This window comes from Dipodomys spectabilis, unplaced genomic scaffold, assembly GCF_019054845.1.
Source record: "Dipodomys spectabilis isolate Male_0828 unplaced genomic scaffold, ASM1905484v1 ptg000019l, whole genome shotgun sequence".
NCBI lineage: Eukaryota > Metazoa > Chordata > Mammalia > Rodentia > Heteromyidae > Dipodomys > Dipodomys spectabilis.
In genome coordinates, this window is record NW_024870696.1 from 13,395,748 (window position 1) to 13,420,284 (window position 24,537).

A 24,537-nucleotide genomic window follows, 5' to 3' on the forward strand; every position below is an offset into this window, starting at 1 on the left:
CCTAGGACTGGAGACAGAATACCTAAGTCCTCGCGTTGCCTCAGAACAGAGAGATCATGGCATATAACTACATGACACATCAGGTGCCTGAGGCATTTGGGCATGGATTAGAAATTAAACTGTGTATTAGAGTGGGTTAAAAGCAAGCAAAGAAACTGAGCCAGCCTAATGGCTCTGTACAGACAAAAGACCGGGAGAGCAGCCTGACACATGGTGTGACATTCAGGCACCAGATCAGGAGGCAAACAGCTTATTTGGAATCAATCCCAAACATGATGGCATCTCTGATTTGACAAATGGTTAAGAAACCAAGAAAGGGATGCAAAGAACATTAATAACTTCAAGTCAAAGACAGCTTTAGGTGGGAGTAGTGTGAGAAAATAATACAATTCTACTTTCTTCCCATAGAGGGAGCCAGCGAGTGAAGCACTGTGGCCAGGGGTTCCCTGTGGACCTGGGTTGGGCAGAATGCAATAGGAAGATCTGACTTGGGTTCCAGGAAGGACGAGTAACTAACCTAGAGCGCGGGCTGCTGCTGCAAGTGCAAACATGTTGTTAAAAAGAGCTAAGATATTCTGAAAAGGAGAACAAGACTGGAGAAGCTAGTACTAGTGAAGGAGATGGCTGGGCCTGGGGGCTACCAGTCTCTCAGTGGTCCTCAAGCCAACATTTGAATTGAGCTGAAGCAGAATCAAGTTTTCCTGAAGTGAGCAGCAGAGGTTTCACAGGGTGATCAAGCTGCAGACTCTCTACATAAGCAGTACACGTACACACACACACACACACACACACACACACACACACACACACACACACACACACACACACACACACACACACACACACACACACACACACACACACACACACACACACCTTCCACTGGCAAAAAAGAGAGAGCACCCAGTTATAAATCAGAACATTTGTTTTCAAAATCCACTTTCAGCCAGGCATGGTAGAGCCCATAATCCCAGCGTTGAGGAGGATGAGGTGGAAGGATCCGGAGTGTAAGGCCAAGAGACCTTGCCTCAAAACAAAAGAAGAGAAAACCAAAATAAATAAATCCCACCCGAACTCCACCAAAGCCCACTTGCTACTTGTATGCCATGAGACAGGGTTTTCAACTTACTCGAAGGACTGAACTTTGCCAGCAGATTCATGACACATTTCAAAATGGCCGTTTTTTATTCCACTCATTGTTCAAGTCATCCCTCCCCTCCCCCACCCCGGTGTCTCCACCTTCCCTAGTGCAAATTCTGTTGCCAAGCCCCAGGCATACTCTTGACCCTCTCTCTTTTAATGGACTCACCTGGCCAAAAAAAAAAAAAGCTCTGGGAAAAAGTCAACTCTCCATCTACTCTTGCCTGAGCTGAGGCCAGCAGGGAAATCACCCTGTGCTTACTGATTTCATTTGAAATCACTGACTCCAAGCAGGTCCTCCATCAGACACATTTTCCTACTCTATTCTCCTTAGGAAACTCTTTTTTATATCTTCTCTTCAAATTTCCAACATTCTCTTCCTCCCACCCTCAGCTGATGACCTTACTTCCTATTTCATTGAGAAAATAGAAGCAATTGGAAGAGGATTTGTACAAGCTTCCAACACCACATCTACCCACATACCAGCCTCTGAAGACATTTGTTCTGCCTTCCTTCCTAGTACTAAGGATGAATGGTTGGAGCTCCTAGCAGAGGCAAGCCTCTACCTATGATCTAGAAGCTATTTTGCCACACGCACCTGCTCAAGGAGATTGTTCCACCAATTTTCCTCCCTCTCCATCATCAGCAATGATGATGGATTATCCTGAGTGGATCCCTCTCAATTGTCTATTCTGCCTGTCGGCCCCATTTTCTCTGTTCCTGTCAAAGAAAGCACAAAAGTTGGCATTCATAGCCTCTACCCTCCCCTTGAACTCTGCCACTCTACTCATACAACTCCTGGACTTAGGGGTTAATTTTTAGATTTGATTGGCAGCATTTGACACAAACATGCAAAGAGTTTCCCAAAGAGTAAATACAAATGCAAATTTGATTTTAAAAAAACCTACAATGTAACTTGCATAAATTTCTAAGAAATGAATAAGATGCTCTAGTTCAAACTTTATCTTAACTAAATACAGGTACAATAGGGGAAACACTTTTTTTTTCAAAGAACTGACTTGATTGTCCTCTTCCTTCTCCTGCTGGAAGCGTGTTCCTCCATTTTTTATATGGTTTTATTGTGAAAATACTGTACAGAGGGGTTACAGTTACATGATCAAGGTAATCAGTACATGAGTACATTTCTTTTTCTTTTTGTCGGTCGTGGGGCTTGAACTCTGGGCCTGGGCGCTTTCCCTGCGTTCTTCAGCTCAAGACGAGCACTCTACCACTTGAGCCACAGTGCCATTTCTGGTTTTCTAGTAGTTTATTGGAGATAAGAGTCTCATGGACTTTCCTGCCTGGGCTGGCTTTGAACCATGATCTACAGATCTCAGCCTCCTGAGTAGCTAGGATTACAGGCGTAAGCCACCATGGCCCAGTACGAGTACATTTCTTACCAAGCATTGTTGCCTCCTCCTTTGTTTTTCACCTACCATCCCTTCCCTCCCACCTCCACAACTACACTCCCCTACCGCCCCACCCCCACCCCCGCGCCTAAGTTGTAAAGTTCATTTTTCAACATAGTGTCTTCTACATCTCATGGTTGCAATGGGTCCACCTGTATCCCTATTTAACATTTTGTTTTTTCCCTTCCCCTCCCCAAATTATACCAACATCAAATACAGTGAAAACAGGGGCTATACCGTTGGGGAGGGACATACAAAGCAACAAAAACTACTGCTCCTTCTAGGTTTTTTTGTTTTGATTTGGTTTTAACTCTTTGTCTCCCCCACATCATACCATCAGAGCTCATCTCTGGAATTTCCTCTATATATCAGCTTCCTTGGCGGTCTAATCCAGTTTCATGACTTTAGCATCCACCCACTGAAAACTCACATCTATATATTCAGCTGAGGCTTCTACCCTGAACTCACCCAACTTTATCCTTTTATTACCTGGAAAATTTAACACATCCAGAATGAATTCTTAATCCTTTCCTCAACCTACTTCCCTACAATCTCCTCCAACTAAATGAAAGGCAACAGCACACTGTTGATTGCCTTCTTTCACGCTCATAGCTAAACCACCAGAGACTCACAGGAGCTCAGCCTTAACAGCATATCCAGAACCTTCCACCCTTCATCTTCTCCACTGGGCCTCCCTCACCCAAGCCTCCATCTGTAGCTGTGGATCACTGGACTGACTTCTTATGTCTCCAGCTTTTTTTGTTCAGTTGTTTGTTCCTGTAGAGACTACTCTCAGCAAAGCACCTGGAGTGATCTTCTGCAGAACATAACTCGGGTCATGTCACCCCTCTCCTCCAAACCCTCCAATTGCTTTCCATCTCATTCAGAATGAAAGCCAGTCTTTAGAGGTCAGGAGCTCAACATGATCGGTCTGCCTGCTCCATCTCCTCCTGACCTCATTTTCCCTGCTTCACCCCTTACTTGCTGCGTTCCAGTACACACTGGCTTCTTTGATGTTCTATAAATACAGTCAGAATGAGCTATCTCATGATCTTCACACTGCTGTCCCCTCTTCCTGGGACCCTGTCACCCCACTGGAGAACTCAGCTCACTTCTTCATCTACTGCAAGTCTTTGTCCAATATCATTGTTCTCCCTGACAGCCACAGTTAAAAGTAAAGCTAATTTTTCCCTTTCCCCACTTTTTTTTGGTCCATAGCCCCTGTATCACCATCTGCCGCACACCATGTTGTTGGACTTATTCTGCATGTATTTTCCACTAGATTAGAAACTCCACAAGGGTAAGAACTTCCCTATGTCTATTTTTTATTGCATTCCCAGCATCTATAACAGCATCTGACACGTCATGTCATAGGCATTTGATAAATACTTGCTAAAGGAATAGTGAGTTAATCAATCTTAAACCAGTAATGTACATAGAGGAAAGAAAAGCTCTAGAAATAGTTTCTCCCTCCATCTACCCTCTTTCCCCCTTGAAGAGCCTGGCAAACAAGACTGATGACAAACAGAGGAGGAAATCAGAAAGAAGTTAGCAGGGTTCTTTTTTTTTTTTTTCTGGAATTAGAGCTTGAACTCAGAGCTTGGGCACTGTCCCTTAGGTTTTACCACTCCAGGCTGATACTCTACCACTTGATCCACAACTCCATTACTAGATTTTTGGTGGTTAATTGGAGATAAGATTCTAATGAACTTTCTTGCCCATGATCTCTTTGAATCACAATCCTCAGATCACAGCCTCCTGAGTAGCTAGGATTACAGGTGCGAGCCACCAGCATCTCCAACTAGCAGGGCTCTTTACTGGGTGGAGACACCTTTGCCTCCTGGTCTTCCAGGGAAAGGGGCAAAGTCACTTCCAGGATCCACTTCTTGAGGCCAATTCCTGGATCAGACAAGTGAGAGGTATCAGATTACAAGGGTCATCTATATTACAGGATTCCAGACTCCTGCAAGGCCATAAGAACAGAGAAGTCCAGGTGACAGATGGAGATGTGGGGTGGGGGCAGGGACAAGCCTATTCTAGAGCATGACTGATGCTGCATACAAATGTCTACACATTTTACCACCTGTATACCTGGCCCTTCTAGCTCCATGAGGTGATGACAGATTCCTGCCACCTATTTTTCACTGAAGCTACAGTGTGTTCCACTATAACCAGCACATGTGGGTGAGATGCTGGGGGATGAATGAAACAAAGATCAGAAGTCACGTTCTGTATTCTCAAGGACCTCGGAATCCAAAGTTGCCCTCTGTAGCAATCAGAAGTGCTTCGAGAATGACAGTTTTCCATCCACCCTGGAATGTGGTCTCATTCTTTTGACATGCTCACGTTGAAACATAACACACTAAAATTTTAATGAAGCAAAGAGTGAACAGAAGGCAAAAAATTTAACAAAAACCATCTATGGGCCAGGCGCCTGTAGCTTACCCTCGTAATCCTAACTACTCAGTAGTCTGAGATCTGAGTAGTATCACAGTTCAAAACCAGCCTGAGAAGGAAAGTCTGTGAGATTCTTTTCTTCAATTAGCCACCATAAAGCTAGAGGTGGAGCTGTGGTGCAAGTGGTAGAGTGTCAGGCTTGAGCAAAGTAGCTCACTCAGAGATAGCACCCAGCTCTGAGCTCATTACTAGCACCAAAAAACAGTAACAACAACAAAATCTAAGAGAAGAAGGCAACTTAAGACAAAGCCATGAGCATTGGTGTGGGCCCAATGACTTATGAAGAATAAGGAAGATGCTAAGAAAACAACTGGACTTCAAGTTGCCAAAGGCCAATAAAGTGTTAAAATCCACAGGGACTCAGTTTCATGCGTAATCACAATAGAGATGCAGGCAAACCCACAAACCTGGAGAATGCACGACTCTGGGTATTTCTGTGCCTATATACATCTCAACAGCAAGGGAAGAGAAATAGCTCCAGCTCCAGATATACAAATGAAAAATACCAGTGTTGAACCACAGATATTTCAGTTAACTGCAGGCAGAGACTAGGAACTACAATAGGTACCTTAAGTCTTGCTATAAAACAGCCGACTGAGTCAGCAGACAGCATAAAACTAGAATGACAAGGAAGAACCAGACTCAGATCAGAATCAGGAGAAAGTCGATTCTCTTGGCCACATCGAGCCCCAGTGAAGAGGATTAGAAGCTAATACTCAAGCCACAGGAACATCTGCTCAGTGAATAGCATCGATCAGAGGGACAACGTGCTGTGCAGGAAAAGGGACACCTAGCATGTTCAGGAGAAATAAAATCAATTAAATTAGTAAGTACCGGGGAGGGGTTGTAAGTTGAGCAGACCTTTGGGAGAGACAGTCAAAGCAAGAAGAAGCAGTGAACAGAAGTGTAGACAGCTTTATTCTTTCTACCATGGATGGAGGAGAGCTAAGAATACAGATGGAGTTTGACCAACAGAGTTGAAAGTTTGATAGAGATTAAATTGAGCAATTCCATGTTGCCCTACCTTCCTCTTCTTACAATAGAGCATTATGAGAAAAGTCATATGTAAATAAAGTTAATAGTTAACCATTGGCAATGCAAAACAAAATCATAGTCATGAGTCTGTCTAGCAGAAAAAGTATGCAAACTGAAGAAAGCACTTCTGTCACCCATAAAATGGTTAAACCGAGCCCACAGGCTAGGCTAATTCTGAAGTTTTCCCTCAGCACTCTTCCTGGCTTAGGTGTAACTAGGCACCAATAAATCCTGCATATTTGTTGCCACCAATGAACAGAAGGGACAATGGACCAGCAAATAGTGTTCTACATGAGGAAATGCAGCAGCCGAGTAAACTGGGTATTCACAGAGTGAGGAATGATAGAAAGGGGAAAAATGATATAATTATAGATGTACTTGGGTGATAATAGCTCAGTGATAGGGTTTTGCTATATACAGAAACACAAATATATGGACGCCAATATTTAGAATAGTAAATTGACAGCTAAATCTATCGCAACCAAGCTACAAAGACAACCAACTAATTGGGAAAAAATATTTACCAGCAATATATCAGACAAGGGGTTAACATCCAGTATATACAGGGAACTCAAGAAACTAATCCCTCCCAAACCTAACAAACCAATTACTAAATGGGCAAGGGAACTAAAGAGGGACTTCTCAGATGAAGAAATAAAAATGGCAAAGAAACACATGAGGAAATGTTCATCATCCCTGGTGGTGAAGGAAATGCAAATAAAGACAACCCTGAGATACCACCTTACCCCAGTCAGAAGGTCCCACATCCACAAATCAGCCAACGACAAATGCTGGAGGGGATGTGGAGAAAGAGGAACCCTATTACACTGCTGGTGGGAAGGTACATTTATACAACCACTTTGGAAAGCAGTCTGGAGGGTCCTTAGAAAGCTAAAGATTGACCTCCCTTACGACCCAGTCATACCACTTCTAGGCATCTACCCTGAACAACAGGAACCAATACACAAGGACACGTGCACCTCCATGTTTATTGCAGCACTGTTCGCAATAGCTAGGATATGGAAACAACCCAGATGCCCCACCACAGATGAATGGATCCAAAAATTGTGGTATCTATACACAATGGAATATTATTCAGCCATTAGAAATGACAAAATAATGGCATTTGCAGGGAAATGGATGGAGCTAGAAGGAATCATGTTGAGCGAGATAAGCCAAGAGCAAAGAGACAAACGGTACATGGTCTCCCTGATAAGTGGATGCTAAATCCAAAATGTTAGGTGATACAACAAAATTAACAGGACTTAAGAAACAAAGAACTCCCACTCATCTGGTCAAACCACTACTAAATATCCCCATGCTGCTGATCACATGTATGGGTATATGTGTACACCATTATATGTTATGACTGTGATAGACAATTTGCTCCAGGAAAGTTAGAATGAACTTGTGACTTTAAATGAGCATCATTATTCCACAATACTGTGAAATTTGGGAAATTATGTAATCACTTAATCACAATTAAAAAAAAAAGAACCTCGGGGAAGGGAGGGAGGGAAGGGATGGTAGGGGGAAAACAATGGAGGGGGTAACAATGCTCAATAGAAAGTGTACTCATTACCTTGCTCCATGTAACTGTAACCCTCTGTATAGTATCTTTACAATAAAAAAATTGTTAAAAGATACATACATATATATATAAAGAGAAATGTATATTCTACTGTATATTTAAATATATAAATATATTTATAAAAAAGAATGCTAAATTGACTAGTACTTATATGCATCCATGTATGTGAATGTATTTGTGCATGAATATATGTGTATATATGTTTATGTATATATACATATACACACATACAAATAGTATCATTACAAAGTGTAAGTTAAAATTAAATGAAAAAAGGCTAGGTCTTTTACATGCTATCCGAATCTTCAGACTTTAAGCCAAAATCTAGACACCATCTTCAACTCTGAATGAGCATAGCACACTGAGTGGAATAGCAGGTGGACTGCATCATTTAAACTGTTGCTTTCTTCCTTCTTCATCCTTTTTCTCTCCAAGATTAAAGACTGAATTTGGGCCAATAAGCAGCTTGTAAGATGTGACTCCACCATCAATCGTGAGCTCTCTGCCCAGTCACTGGAGGAATCTGCCTCCTTGAACCTGCCCCTCCAGAGGCAAAGACCCTAAGTCTGCGAGGTATGTCTAGGTTCTACAACAGAACCCTGACTGGATCAGAATTCATCCAGAAACTGTCAATCAAAGCCTAGCTTTTTCTACCTCTCTGCCTTGTGGGAATCACACTTTGTCTTTGTTTTACTTTCTGAAAACTGGTACTTCTTTTATTCAGCCTCTCCTCAATCACAGTGTAGCTATCTACCTAACTGGGACTATCCCCTCTGGCAATGGTTCCTAGCTCCAAGCGCTGCCCCTAGCTCCAGTGCTTTGGAAAGTGATGTCCTTTCAGAGTTCATTGCAGTTCTCTTGGCCCAGGAATAACCAGTTACTTTTGGGAAACCAAACCTACAACTTGACTAGTTCCCCCATGGCTAGACCCAACCATCTAAGTCTACTAGGAGGCCTTCAGTAAACTGAAGCTCAGTAACTAACAGGCAGGGTATCCGAAAGGGTGCGAGACAGTGGCTCCAGGAGCTGATCCAATGAAAAGTTTCAAAGGCTCTGAAGTTTCCTTAGTATCCCTGTTTCCTTAGTATCTCTTTGCAAGTCATTCATACCAGACAGATATCTAGAGGAATGGGGATTAGAAGAAAGCACCATGAGAGAGAATTCATGGCACTTTTTTCTCCCCCAGGTTTAGCATAGTAGCTTGACATGTAATGGTGGAAGGAAGGAAGGAAGGAAGGAAGGAAGGAAGGAAGGAAGGAAGGAAGGAAGGAAGGAAGGAAGGAAGGAAGGAAGGAAGGAAGGAAGGAAGCAAAGCAAGCAAGAAGAAAGGCAAGTTATTTTTTTCAGCTTTTCCCCCATTTCTTGGTACAAGCCTTGGCTACAGAAGACCAACAGAGGACCAACAGATCACACCTATATCCTCAAATGCAACACTTCTCCTTTTACACTTTCAATGCATTTATCACATCACTTAGGTGAGTCTACACATATAATTGAAGTATATCACTCCTCAAACCCGAAGACATGACACCAGCCACTGCAGGGCCAGTGCTGTAATTTCTTGAGATGTCTGGCTCATCTGAGTGACGTGGCCTCAAGACAACCTTTCTCTCTCAAATGAGGAGTGACTGCGCTCCTCAAACTTGCCTCCCTTCTCTGCTTCCTGCTATCTCCCACAGCTCACAAAAATCCCAGTGTTCTCCAGGAGTCTCTGGATCACAGCTGAGCTCTCTGGGTTTACAGAGCATTCGCTGGTCCTTAAGACTTCTAAGCTGTCCTTTGAAAATTTAGCCTAACGGTGTATGCATCTTTCATCCAGGCTTCTCGGTTCTTTTGCATGCTACTAGGAATGGATCCATGCTTGTAAGGTCTGCAGAAAACTGAGTTAGGAGTGATTCAGTTGCTACTAAAATCTGAGGTTGCTCAAGTTCCTGATATAAAATGGCATAGTATTTTCATATAGCTATACACACTTTCCTATATCCTTTAGCTCATCTTTATATTACTTAGTGTATCTAACATAATGTCAATGTTATATAAGCATGTATTATAGTGTATTGTTTAGGGAATAATGAATAAAATCTATATATGATTAGTAAAAACATCTGTCATAGGCCTAATGACATGGCACATGTCAGCAACCACCTAACTATTTCCTTGAATATTTTCCATCCTTAGTTGGTTGAATCCCATAGATATTGAACCTGTGAAAAAGTAGGGTTGACTATACTCAGCCCCTATTAAGTAACTACACGCACAGGCCTCATGCATGGAAAACAATCCTTAATATCTGGCTAAGACTCTCCTAAGATATAGCATTTCCTTCTCCACACTCACCCAATGAGTTCTAAACAGACTTAAAAGATCAGGAGAAGAGGGCCTGTGAAGGTAAAGCCAGGCCATGTGCACAAGTATGCACAGACTCATTCTGAAGGCACCTGCCTTGCTCTTCCCAGGCACAGAAGGCTGATAGTCCTTCCCCAAATGTGGTTTTCATCTCTCATTCTTTGAACTTGGACTTTGCACTATGCTTTGGGATGCCTTAGCAAAATCAGACTCTAGAAGGCAGACGAGACTTCGTGGTCACCTTATGGAATGTCTGTCTCTCTGCAGATTTCTCCAACATCCCTGACAGGAGGCCCAGACAGCCTTATCTCAACTCAGAACTTTCCAAGCATGTCTGATCACGCCAATCTCCAACAGATCTGTAAGAAGCGTATCAGAACAACTAGATAGAGTCTCCATAGAGAGGCCTTGGGAATCTGACTTTCCACCAAGCCCTCCTGATGGATCTTTGAATTAGCCATGCTTCCTTCCACTGTACTTATAATGTAGCCAATTCTTGACAGTGCATATTAAAATCAGCACAGAAGCTTTTTAAAAAAGTTGTCAGCAATAGGCCTTCACCCCAAGATAGTCCCTACTTAATTGACGGGGAGTGGAGTCCAAGTGATATAATTTTTGAAGTTCCCAGCTGACTCTAACAGATAACTGGGGTGGACAAACACTGTAACCGCTTCCAAATTTCATGGCGAGTTCTCTGAGTAGAGTAAGCAAGAATCCTACACCTCAGTGTCCCCACCATCATGTTAAACCAACACACCCTATAACTTAAAACAATCTGATTTAATTAGTTTATTCATCCATCCGGCACAGAGCACAATGTCCGAACTATGGTAAAAGGCTATGTACTTCCACAGCTGAGGACACAATTGAATATGCATTCCCCAAACCTATCCCCATCCTTTCCTGTCCCCAGACAACGCAGCCCAAACCACACAGGAAGCCTCCTCCAAGCTCCTGCCCTCCTCCACCTCCATCCCACGAGCTCCACTCACATTGTACAGCACGGTGGTCCACCCTTCCATGGTGATGCACTGGAAAACAGTCAGCACAGCAAAAAGGATGTTATCAAACTGGGTGATTCCATCATTGGGGCCGATCCAGTCCTTGCATTCATAACCAGCCGGGCAGCCCTGCACACCACATGGATGCGGGGGGTCAAATCCTTCTAGAATACCTGTGGACATATTTGGAGGGTGGGGGATAAATGATATGGCACTTAGCGTGAGTTTGGATATGACCCCAGAGATCCACAAACAAGTGAATCTATCAACACACAGACTTGCCCTCCTTGCCTCGTGCCCCCTCTCCTCCCTGTCCTCGTCTCCTTTCCAGTTTATGAATCATCTCTGGTTTCTCAGTGACCTTGGAGAATGGTGCCCTTCTTCCACTTGCACAGGCCCCAGCATCCACCCTAACTTGGACTACTGCAGGGATTTATAGGAATGGGCCTCAGAGTCCTATCAAGTCTCTGAAATAAAGGCAGATTCTACCCATTTTCCGACTTGAGATGCCAAGCTAAATTCTGGGTTTCTTGGGGGAAAGTTATACATTACAGGGTTGATTTTTTAAAATTATCTTTAAGTAGTTGTACAAAAGAGTTAGTAATTCAAGAAATCACTTTATGAATACAATGAATCTTGATTGATGTCACCCTAAACTACAGCCTTTTAGTAGAGTTGAATGTCTTGTTTTTTCTGACATGGATTTCTAGTTTTGAATAAAAGGTAACAATGAAAATTCTTTGAAGTCTTTTCATAAAAAAACATGGGACCTAATTTTGAAATGCTTCAACCTAGCCCCTACTATCCTAGGGTATTCTATTCAACTTGGAAAAAATAAGCTACAGAGATGAGAATCTAGGGTTTACACATCCCACAAACTCTCCAAAGCATAACTGCAGGCCAACCTCAGAGCTCCCTCAGTTATTCCACACATGACATGGGTCAAAACATAGAAAGAAGCTGCCTAACAGTTTTTTCTTCTGTTGTTTTTTTTTGTGTGTGTGAAAATACCATACAGAGGGGTTACAATTACATGAGCAAGGTAACGAGTACATTTCTTATCAAGCATTGTTGCCTCCTCCTTTGTTTCCCCTTACCATTCCTGCCCTCCCATCTCACCTCCCCAATCCTCCCCCGCCCCGACAAAGTTGTAAAGTTTGTTTTTTGATATAATGTCTTGTACATCTCATTGTTGCAATGGGTCCACCTGTATCCCTATTTAAACAATTTGTTTTTTCCCTTCCCCTCCTCAGATTATACCAACATCAAATACAGTGAAAACAGGGATTACACTGTGGGGGAGAGACATACAAAGCAACAAAGAAATCATCTTATAAATATGTTAGAAACAATAGCAAGAAAGAAAAACCACTTGTGTCTATCTTGGGGTTCATTTCGCCTAACATCAACTTACCTGACCGTTTCCGCTTGTCTTAGACATATACTAGTTATTGCAAATAAGGGAAACCATGGGACCTATGTTCCTTTGGGCCTGGCTTACTTCACTTAATATAATTTTCTCCAAGTCTTTCCATTTCCTAACAAATGGGGCAATGTCCTGCCTAACAGTTTCTAGTCTAAGTCTGGTCTTCTAGGTATAGCCTAAAAGGGTACTCCTTTTTGAGTATCAGTTCCAAGTAGGGTGTGTGTGTGTGTGTGTGTGTGTGTGTGTGTGTGTGTGTGTGTGTGTGTGTGTGTGTGTGTGTGTGTGTGTGTGTGTGTGTGTGTGTGTGTGTGTGTGTGTGTGTGTGTGTGTGTGTGTGTGTGTGTGTGTGTGTGTGTGTGTGTGTGTGTGTGTGTGTGTGTGTGTACACATGTATGTTTGCATGCTAGTATAGGGGCTTAAACACAGGGCCTGGACATTGTCCTTTAGCTTTTTCACTCAAGGCTAATGTCCTATCAATTGAGCAACAGTTCCACTTTCAGTTTTTTGGTGGTTAATTGAATATGAGTCTCATGAATTTTATTGCCTGGGCTGGCTTTGAACAGTGATTCTCAGCTCTTAAACACCTAGATAGCTAAGATAATAGTCATGAGCCACTAGAACTTGGCTTATGTGGAGATTTTTTACACTGGATGTGACTCAAAAGGCTGCTGACTTTGGATGCATCTCATTCTAATTCTAGGATTGAGAACAGAACATATTTTTAGGGCTTTAAATGTCCTGAAATTGCCAGCCCCGTCTCCCCCCCCCCCCCCCATGACCAGAAGGGCAAGAAAGGAGAGTAAGAAGATAGAAAATACCTGAATTGTTCATGAAGCATGCTCGGTGTAACTTCCCACTGTAGAATTCCAAGCCAATGATGGCAAACATCAGGATGGCAAAAAAGAGCAGAAGACCAATCTGCAGGAGAGGCACCATGGCCTTCATGATGGACTTGAGTACAATCTGCAGGCCTAAAGAGAGAAAAGGGAAGGACATGAAGCCCTAGAAGGAGGGCAAGTCTTGGGGGGGGGGGGGGGGGACAGGAAGAACCATCACTTTTGAGATGACACTGCCATTCACAGAAATAGCCAGAGCAAATTAAGCTGAGGATGGCCATCATACTTCCTCTTCTTTCCCTTCCTTTCTCTTCACTCTTTCTTGCTCAGTGACAAGCTAGTTTATTACCCTTTCTCCTGTTCCATCTATGTTGTCTTCTGGATTCCTCTTATAGAAGAAACGTATTAGAGTGTGTTCCTTCCCTAAAGGAAACAAGGCTTCTCCCTGCTAAGCTACAAATCTACAAAAGCAGGGACAAAGTTGCTCTTCCCCGTCACTGTGTCTCAGAGCCATTCTCTCATTCCCTGTGGGAGAAACACAGTTGGCACAACACTGTTGAGAAAATGCCAAAGCCTATGACCCAGACCTTGTACTTCCAGGATGCTGGCCTGAGAAAATGATCAGTGATTTGGGTCAACATTTAAGTGAAAGGGTTTCCACTGCGGTACGCTCATAGTACTGGAAGAATACTTCAAAACAGGAGATGACTTTTATTTATTTTATATGTTTTATTTTATTAGTTTGTGCCAGTTCTGGGACTTGAACTCAAATCCTTACACTCTCACTTAAGTTTTCTTGCTCAAGGCTGTGTGTGCTCTACCACTTGAGCCACAAAAGTCTTCCTGGGCTGACTTTGAACCTTGATCCTCAGATCTCAGCCTCCTCAATAGCTAGGATGACAGGCCTGAGCCACTCAGGCCCAGTACTTATTTAATTTTTTATGTTGTTTAGCCACATAAAAATCCCTACTTCAGCACACAAAACTAGATACACATGTGATATTCAGGAAAACTGAATGGAGAAAATACATTCTGTAGCATTAACAAGTTATCTCTGAGTAATAGGATTAAGAGTGATGTTCTTTTTTTAATCACTTTCTTTACTTTCCTAATTTTCTGTGAAAAATCTCTTACTATCATTTAAGTCTAGGAAAAAAAATTAAATCTAAAAGTTGGATGTTGTGCTCAATTGCTACATCTCCACTCTATTATTACCACTGGGGCATCCTCCCAGGATTCATTTCCACTTTAGCCCAATTGGTTTCAGACTCTGGATCCCGTTGAGAAATACACCAATAAAGATACAAGCAGAGCAGAAAGAGGAAAAATACAAACAAAGAGTTGCTCACTAGGTATTCCTGACACAAGCTTCAAGGGCCTCAGGACACGCACAGCCCGGAGGGTCCTCAGGTCCACGTGGGTGTTGAAGTGCGTTCCTGCAGTGGCCAGGATGCTGCAGATGGAGACACAGAAAAGTCAAGGTGACTACAGCCCGCCTGCCCCTCCTGCTCCACAGGGAAGCTGGGCTGCTGCAGACTCAGCCTGACAGGCACACAGAGCTGGTGCCAGCTGTATGTGGGCGCACCTGAGCCCGGGTGAATCACCAGTGGTGTCGAATAGAATTAAATTTAGCCATCTGGGTTTTACTTTGCAAAGAAAGAAACGTTCTCATCATACCAGAATCTCAGTCCCACATCATGAAAAGAACAACACAAGGGCCCCAGCCTACATCCCAGAACTGTCCCTCTTCCTGACGCATCCCTCTCCTCTTCGCCTCTTGCCAGACTCCTTCTCCCCTTTCCAACCTAGCAGGCCTTCATAGTTGTTGTTTGGGTTTTTAATTTCAAAGTTTTTCCTAACTCCTCCTACATTGCACCTCTTTTCCCATAATTCCTTTGGGTTAACTCTGAAGGAGTGACTCATTCCTCTCCACCTTGACACCTGGAATTGGTAACAAGTTGATTACGTGGATGATCAAAACTGGAAGACAGCTTCAGTGGTTATCATATATTATTAGCATTTTTATAATTGCCTCAAACTACACTTTGACTTGACTGGATTTCTTTACTACAGTTTCTGTCTTCCACAGCCCATATCCAGAAAAGCACACATCTATACACATTCACTACACACACAAATGTGTAAGAATCCTATTAAATTGTATGCTCAAATGAGATAATTTATTGCATGTAATTTCATGACAATGAACATACTTTGGGAAGACAAGGACACACATATTAGTGAAGGACTAAAAGTCAGAAGAAGCATGATAAGGTCATGACTCATTCACTTGCAAACTAGGTTATGTGAGAGCTTCACTTTTCTCATCTAAAAGTGAGGGCTGGGAAGGTGGCTCAGTGGTAGAGTGCTTGCCTCACATGCATGAGGCCCTGGGTTTGATTCCTCAGCACCACATAAGCAGAGAAACACCAGAAGTGGCGCTGTGGCTGAAGTGGTAGGGCGCTAGCCTTGAGCTGAAGAGCTGAGGGGCAGCACCCAGGCCCAGAGTTTGGGTCCCACTACCAACAAAAAAACAAAACAAAACAAAAAAACCAAGTGAGATGTGCCATGGCTAGATGTAGAAAGAAAGCAACATGGTATTGAATATTACCAGTGGGAAGATATTACCAGAAGGAAGATCAGGAATTCTAAGCCAACCTAAGTTATAGAGCAAGACTGCCTCAAAATACAAAACATAAAGAGTATTCTTGAAATGATGAAAACTACAATTGGCATTATTTCTGACACAAAGACTCACAACATCAACTTAATATTAAATTTAAATTTGCTGGTTTCAATCTTCATTCTGTGAGATAATACTTCTTTTAGTGGTACTGGGATTTGAACTCATAGCTTTGTGTTTGTTATACTCCTTGTGCAACATCTCTAGCCCTGTGAGCAACACTTTTAATCTCTCATAACTTCTCTAGGACTCTGAGCTATCCTGTACTGGGAAATGAGTCATCAGAAAATTGAGCTTTTCTATTATAGTCAAAGGGTACCAAGAATGATTTATTTCATTTAATTATTTTTGGTGGAACCTCTGATATTCTTCAAAAATAAAAGAAGATAGTTGAAGTACCTTCAACAGTTGACATATCTTTGATCTTCAAAAGAGAATTGTCTAAAAATTTTGGACTATATAGTTCTAGGAAGCAGATACCAATTAATAGGTACCAATAATGCAGATCTAGGACAGCATAATCGTGGGAATGAGTGTGTAGGAGCAGTGCCAGCCAGGAATTCAGCTGGTACTTATATGTTAGTACACTCCCAGTGCTGGTAAGAATCAAAACCAGGCTGCAGAACAACAGTAAAGAAGCAGAGGGTGTCCACACTGGGCTAAAGCTTATTTAAATGAGCAATGGAGATTTCTTTCAGCCTACAATTCTATGTTCATATTACCTCCAAATAAGAAACAGAAAGAAATCCTGTTTCCCATGAAGAACTTCAAGAAGCATCCAAGTCTCCCAAATTTCTCTATCATCCTTCACACAAATTCATACACCTTCATCTGAAAAGTAGGGACATACAAGGAGCAGAATTTCTGACACTGTTTGACTGTATCTTCCAATGCCAAAGAAAGACGTTAGGAAGAGGGTGATATAATTTCTAATAGCTAAGGGGAAACTAAAAAGAAAAACAAACAAGGAGAAACATGGAAACGCCACAGAAAAGGGGGGAAATATTTTTGTAAAGAGGAAACAAGTAAGGTGAAGCAATTTTAATGATTGGTGGAGTGATAGAGAAAGGTAGGAAAATGGGTTCCTTGTTTGGCTTCTTTTTCTGACAGAGGCAAAATGTGCAGCACTGAAGCCAGGTGTGAGATTCTCCTTTCTTGGTGTCTCACAATCACAGTGTGCAAAAGTCAGGCCATGCTCAGAAACTACTGCTCTATTCGTTTCCTAGGATACCAGATACTCATGAGATGCTCTTTCGCATTATACAAAGAGCTGTGCAAAGGAAAATTTCCTCCTCGATCCTGAGTTTAAGACAAGTATATTCTCAGAATATAGGGGCTTGAAGGAGAAAGGCAAAAGTTCAAAGGCAAAGAGGTCTCATGAATTAAAAGGAAAACATGGGAGTTGGAAAAGAGAATTAGATGCTAGGAAAGAGGGAGCAGCTAAACTGGAGACATGGCAAGAAAGAAAATATGAAAGAAATGCTGGTGGAGGAGAAAATGTCAGAGAAACAGGAAGGCTCACCAAAAGGGAAAGGGAGGGAAAGTAATTATAACTTAAAAGAGAAAAGCAAAAGCATGATATACAATGCAAGGGTCTTACTTAGCAGCTATGAGATACTTCCACATCCCTGCCACCAACTGCAAGACCATGGCTGAATATATCTGTTCCCCAGTTTCCCAAAATCACACCCAGGACCTTGTCTCCAGCTTTCTCCTCCCTTAAGATTTTCTTTCTTTCTCAATGCTGAAGAGCGCCTATGAAAAAAAAGCTAAATGAGACCTCATAGCCTCAGTACTGGTGTGCACATGTGCATGTTTACACATCACACACACACCCACACACACACACAAACGCACACACAAGAATATATCTCCAGTTTTGAAGTACTCTTCTAGTACCATGAAGAGTACTGTAGTACACATCCTTTTACTTAAACCTTAAAGTTGATATTTTGTGATTGTAATAGAAAGCTAACGCAAGTGCTGATCAGAAATGACCAGGGAAACAGCTCTCCTCTGAGAGGTTACCCTGACCCTAAACAAATGTGCTAGTTCTCTTCTGAAAAGAGAAACAAATCAGAGGTCTTCTAGCATTAAACCCAGGATCATTGCCTCCTCAGCTCCAGAAATCACCTGTCTGCCTCTGTTCATATAAATACCAAGGGAAAACTGTATTATCCTTTGAAAGGCAAGCTGTTCATTAGCATCTGTGAGAAAAAGGCTGATTAACACTAGCAAAGGGTGTTAAGTGTTTAACCAGCCTACATTATGAGAGGACCAGGAGAAGGAAGCAGGAAGAAAGGAGTCTAATTCAAGTCAGATTCCCAGGAGAGCGGAGCGAGGATGTCATTTCCATTGGCAGTTCACAGATGGAGTGGCTATGTCCCTTCAGAAGCATGCCACCATTGTTGCTTCCTTCATTTCTGTTACCTCCAAGAAGACACCAACATGTGTCCTGCCCTTCCTCCAAAGACATCTCCTAATTCACCTCTTCCTTTCCAGCCTACCATCTTTCCAGTCAGGACCACCTCTCCCTTACCTTCTCTCCCTGGCTAAACAAAATGATTCAGACTCAAGAGCCCCGATGACCTCCTCCTTAGAAAAGATCTACAATCCAAAGGTAGTCAAGTTAGGATTCTGAAAAACAGGGAGAGGGGTAAAATAGATGATCTCCAATCATACTAGTGAACTTCACATCTAACCTCTATCCCCAATTCAAGTTATGCAGATTATACAGTTATCACTCTCAGCTGCAGTTTTGAAGGGTGTGTATGTGTGAGTGGGGGGCGGGTACCAGAAGAAGGAACAGGTTTCTTCTTAGAATGCTATGTCCAAAGTTCTTTGAAAAGTACAGCAAAACCTCATCCCCATCCTCCCCTTCCTTGCAACATCCAGAATCCAGAGAGCTGTTCAACACTTAACACTGGCCACATATCATTCTTAGATTGTAGAATGGAACTCTGATTGTCAATAATAATTAGCATGAGTCCTTCTGACTTACTTTAAAGCCAGCTCCCAGGTGATGGGAGCTACTATGACTACTTCCCTAGCAATAAGCTCAGCAGTGGTACCCAAGAAACACTCCCATTCAGGGATAGAAAATACCCTCCTCCACATGCAGATTGATGGAACTCATCTACAGACAACACATCAGTGGACCTGCACTGTGTCCATGGTACCATATAATCAGAGATCCAACCCGAGAGCACTTTAACCTCACTGTAAATTATTACCATCTATTAGAAATCTCCTGAATTACACTGAATATGTTGCTATTTCTTTTAAATAAATTACTGAATGTGTGATTTGATTTAGGATTCAATTTCTAAGGCTTGATTTCATTTTATTTTTTTAAAGGTCCTCATGTATTGAATTGTTCACAAAGAAACAAAGTAGGAGAAAAAAATAGGAGGCTTTATTGCACTTTTCCAAGAACTTAGGACATAGCATTCTAAGAAGAAACCTGTTATCTCTTCTGATAACTTATGTAGATTGGAGAGTCCCCTTTGCATTACATATACCCAGCAAAACTACCCCAGGTAATTATAAGGTTTCTGATTTGTTTTTTTGCCGTTGGTCTTGTTTTTTGCTTAGTTGTAGGCATTGCTCAATGTTTCTGGGTCTGAAATTGGGACACAGATTTTTCTTCCTTCTTTTATTTCTTTGACTGTTCCACTGACCCACACACACACAAAAATAATCGACACAGAGTCCTAATGTTCTTAGGAAGATGGGAAGGCAGGAAGGGTCAACTTGTCCTTTCAACTAAGAAAGATCTATGACATTTGCAGGAGGGAACAAGTGGCTCTGTCTTCAACAAAAGTAAGGTGACTACTTCTGGAATTTAAAATGGGGTTCCCATTTAATTTCAGATGAATCTTAGTGGGTAGCCCCTAAATATGCCTTTTGATGATAAGAAAAATCGTGGCCCCAAAGTGATTTCTCTCCTTCTCCATCAAATGAAAACTCAACAATCAAACCACATTGTGACAAGAAGAGCTTGTACTGACATTTGGGGCAGATAATTCTTGGTTGTGGGTGGCTGACCTTTGCATGATGGATTTTAACAGCATCCCTGGTTTGTAACAACTAGATACCGACACTTCTACCAGCTGAGACAAAATGTCTCCAGACATTATCAAATGTCCCTGGTTGGGCTAGGGGGACATTGAGAAGTATTGCTATAGGGCCTCTAATCTAACCTTCTTCATATGGGAAGATGTTTAACAGATGACTAAAGGTAATGGTATGTGTTTACACCTAGGCAGACCTATACAGGAGAAAATGCACATAACCTATTTTAGTTAAAAATGAGAGGTTGCCAGAATGACCTAAGCCACAAGTTTTAATTGTGATAGATCATCAGCATTGATGAAACACCTCTATTTTTTCTAAAAACACTTCCCAGGGGGACATCAAGCTGGATCACAATGTATGTCCACAAAGAGCCTTAACCCAAAGAAGAGTTTCCCCAAATTATGCTAAATAACAAACAAATACAGAAAGCCACAATGAAATGCAAACATGCGTGCGCGCACACACACACACACACACACACACACACACACAAAACCACAAAAACCACGAGTCAGGCTCCACCCAATAGTCCTGGGTTCCTTTTCTCTTTTCTGAGAAAGACCCTGATTATTCATTCAGAACCAGCAGAGAGAAATGCTAAGAGATTAAGAGATGGGGAGACATGCTATTATGTCATCCAAGGCAGAGTGATGATAACAAAGACAAAAAGAAAGCAATCTCATTGGTTCACAGTTCACACAGCATGGATCTATCTGAGTACCACTATCCCTATTTCATAAGTTTGAAAAATAATGGTTTGGGTATCATGGCACACTTCTTTTTTTTTATTGTCAAGTTCTTTTTTTGTGAAAATACCGTACATAGGGGTTACAATTACATGAGCAAGGTAATGAGTACACTTCTTATCAAGCATTGTTGCCTCCTTCCCATCTCCCCCTCCCTGCCCCCCCCCCCCGCCCCAAAGCTGTAAAGTTCATTTTTTGACATAACGTCTTGTATATCTCATTGTTGCAATGAGTCTACCTGTATCCCTATTTAAACAATTTGTTTTTTCCCTTCTCTTCCACAAAGTATATCAACATCAAATATAGTATAAACAGGGGTTATACCATGGGGGAGGGACATACAAAGCAACAAAGAAATAATCTTATAAATATGTTAGAAATAATAGCAAGAAAGAAAAACCTTTGAGTCCTTATTTTGAGGCTCATTTCACCTAATATCAACTTATCTGACTGTTTCTGCTTGTCTCAGACATATACTAGTTATTGTAAATAAGGGAAACCATGGGACCTATGTTTCTTTGGGCCTGGCTGACTTCACGTAATATAATTTTTTCCAAGTCTTTCCATTTCCTAACAAATGAGGCAATGTCATTCTTTCTGATGGAGTCATAGAATTCCATATATATTTTTTTCTTGATCCATATATACATTTATATGTATATACATATACGTATATACATATATACATTTATATATACATGTATACATATATACATTCCATATATACATTTTCTTTTTTGGGGGGGGTCCGGTCGTGGGGCCTGAACTCTGGGCCTGGGCGCTGTCCCTCAGCTCTTCAGCTCAAGGCTAGTGCTCTACCACTTGATCCACAGCGCCACTTCCAGCTTTTTTCTTTTTGCTTATGTGGTGCTGAGGAATCGAACCCAGGGCCTCGAGCATGCAATACAAGCGCTCTACCACTGAGCCACCTTCCCAGCCCCCCATATATACATTTTCTTGATCCATTCATCTACTGAGGGGCACCTGGGTTGGTTCCATATCTTAGCTATGGTAAATAATGCTGCAATAAACATAGTTGTGCTGGTTGCTTTAGTATGGTCTTGTTTGTGATCATTTGGGTAAATGCCCAAAAGTGGGATTGCTGGGTCATAGGGGAACTCTATGTGGAGTCTTTTGAGTAACCTCCATACTGTTTCCAAAGTGGCTGAACAAGTTTACACTCCCACCAACAATGCAGTAGGGTTCCCTTCTGGCCACATCCCCTCCAGCATCTGTTGTAATTAGAGTTCTTGATTATAGTCATTCTAACTGGGATGAGGTGATATCTCAGAGTTGTTTTGATTTGCATTTCTTTTATGGCTAGAGAGGTTGAGCATTTCTTCATGTATCTATTGGCTATTCTTATTTCCTCTTCAGAGAAATTTCTCTTTAAGTCTTTAGCCCACTTATTTATAGGGCCGTTGTTCCTTTGAGGATTTGTTTTTGGGGGATTTAATTTTTTGAGTTCCAAGTATGTTTTAGATATGAGACCCTTGTTTGTTGTATGGCTAGTGAAGATCTTCTCCCAATCCCTGGGCTTTCTATTGGTCTTGCTAGCTATGTCCTTTGCATGGCACACTTCCTAGCTTTCAGGTGGCAATGATGGATCACTCTGGGGCCAGCCTCAGCAAATGTGTGAGACCCTATCTGAAAAATAAACTAAAAGCAAAAGAACTAGGGGCATAGCACAGCTCAAGTGGTAGGATGCTTGCCTTGCAAGTATGAGGCTCTGAGCTAATCCTCAGTATCACAAAGGAGGAGAATGGACAGGAGAAGAAAGAAGAGGAAAGAAAATGATAATGATTATGGCTCAGAAAGGGAAACTGAGTAGCCTACGATCATTGAGATCATAAACAGAGTCAAACTGAGACACAGACCCAAAAATTTAGAGTCCAAATTGGGAGTGCTTTGGGTAACTACAAAAGATATTGGCTAATAGCTACAAATACATCCCAAAGGCACATATATTTGACTTTTGCTCTCTCTAGGACAACCACAGAGCTGTCTCTCTACAAAGCCTCATGGTGCCCTCTGATTACAGCATCGTGTGACTGGAACCAGAACTGTGCTACAGAGAGCTGGCAAAGAAGGCAAATTGCTGCTGAGGGAAATCCCACATTATAAGGGCTCGCTAGCATAAATACATGTTCTTTGAGTTGTTTTTCTAGTAGTGGCGAGGGACTTCAGTTGAGCATCCACCCACACACTTGCCACTGTGATATTGATAGCCAGGCACGCAGTAGAGCTAGGCTAAGGGAGGGAATCTAGCTAATAATCCATGCCGGTCAAGCCCCCAGCCCTAGCCTTGATAGAATGCACTCATGAACTCCAGTGCCACACTCTAGAGACAGGTGATGTAGCCACCACCTACTGCCTGCATTCCTACTCTTCCACCTACTCTCCATCCCTACATATCTTCCTCCCAACTGCAGTGTTCTTGCATGACATTGCTCAGCATGGTAGGTTCAGGAACAGGAATTCCTTTCCCCGGTGTGTTTGGACTTAGGACAGTCAGGTTTGGTTGCTCTGTTCTGAAGCAGCTGGAGCCCTGTAATAGGAAAGACTCAAGAGTCACTGTCAGCCATGTTCTCTCTCACTCACAGGAGAGAGTCGCTTGGAACAAGAAGGGCAAGAAGAAATGAGCAGGGGTGAGAAGGAATGAAAGTAGTGAGGAAGGAATTGCACGGGACCTGGAGATGAAGTCTGCAAATTCCTAGCCTATTTCCCGATCTTTCTGCAACATGGTAGTTCTAAGAGATGCCTCTTTTTCCTGAAAAACCTCATCGTATGCAAACGAGTCCAATAATTACCTACTATTTTATCCAGACAATACCAACTGGAAATGAAGCCAAAATGAAATCTGGTATGACTAGCTTAACTACAACTACAAGAGACATATAAGGTAAAGAAGAATAAAAAGAAGCTCAGAACCATGCCCCTAGCATGGAGTCAATATATCAGAGAATATATAAGCTTTCTTTTTTTTTAATGTTACACTAAGAAGTGAATTATTTCCAAAGATACTTGAAATAATGGTCTCTCCTGAATGAGAGACTAAAACTTATGCTCATTCATGATTCTTGAGAGCACCAGAGTTCTCTTGCCAAAGCACCTAACACCTATGAGTGTGGGTTATAGAGATAGAAAGCTGACCAAGGAATCCTTCAAAGTAGGAAGGAAAAAAAAAAACCTAAGTAATAAAATTCTCCTTCACAGTGTTGTTAGATGGCTACCCTTTTGGGGCTGTCTGGGAAATATCTAGCTTGAAGAATCTACTTGAGTTTTTAAAATCTTTTTTTTTTTAAAGTTTTATTGTAAAGGTGATGTACAAAGGGGTTACGGCTACATAAGTCAGTTAATGAGTAGATCTCCTTTTGAACATTGCCACCTCCTCCCTCATTTCTCTCCCAGTTTTTCCCCTCCCAACTTCTCTCTCTCTCCCCCAAGTTGTACAGTTCATTTCCATCACAATGTCTAGAGGGTTTCACTGCTGACTACCCTTGGTCCCACAGTTTCTGTGCTTCCCCTTCCCCTCCCCAAATCAGATAAACTTAAATACAAGAGAAAGGGTACAAAAATAAGAAACAACTACAGAAGGGAATGAACCATAGAAAGAAAGGAAAGAAGAAAATACACTACAATAAAAAACCTCTTGCTTCCATTTTTGGAGTTCATTGCGATAAGTGTCCTTTTATATGATCATATGCACATAGCTATTGTAAAACCTTTTTAAATCAATGATACCAACAAAAGAGATTCATAAATTTTAGGAAAAAATATCATTTGTCCA

At 41.9% G+C, this 24,537-nt stretch overlaps 1 protein-coding gene across 3 annotated transcripts in view; it reads right to left on the reverse strand.

Annotated features, from left to right (window-relative positions):
• The window catches only part of Cacna1e (calcium voltage-gated channel subunit alpha1 E), a 308,059-nt gene that overhangs the window by 198,343 nt on the left and 85,179 nt on the right, over positions 1-24,537 (reverse strand). For all 3 annotated transcript variants that reach the window (XM_042674388.1, XM_042674389.1, XM_042674387.1), the window contains exons 4-6: positions 14,591-14,694; positions 13,224-13,376; positions 10,971-11,152 (exon numbers count right to left, since the gene is read on the reverse strand). In XM_042674388.1, the coding sequence (XP_042530322.1) occupies positions 10,971-11,152; positions 13,224-13,376; positions 14,591-14,694 (439 nt within the window). The remainder of the gene's footprint in view (positions 1-10,970; positions 11,153-13,223; positions 13,377-14,590; positions 14,695-24,537) is intronic.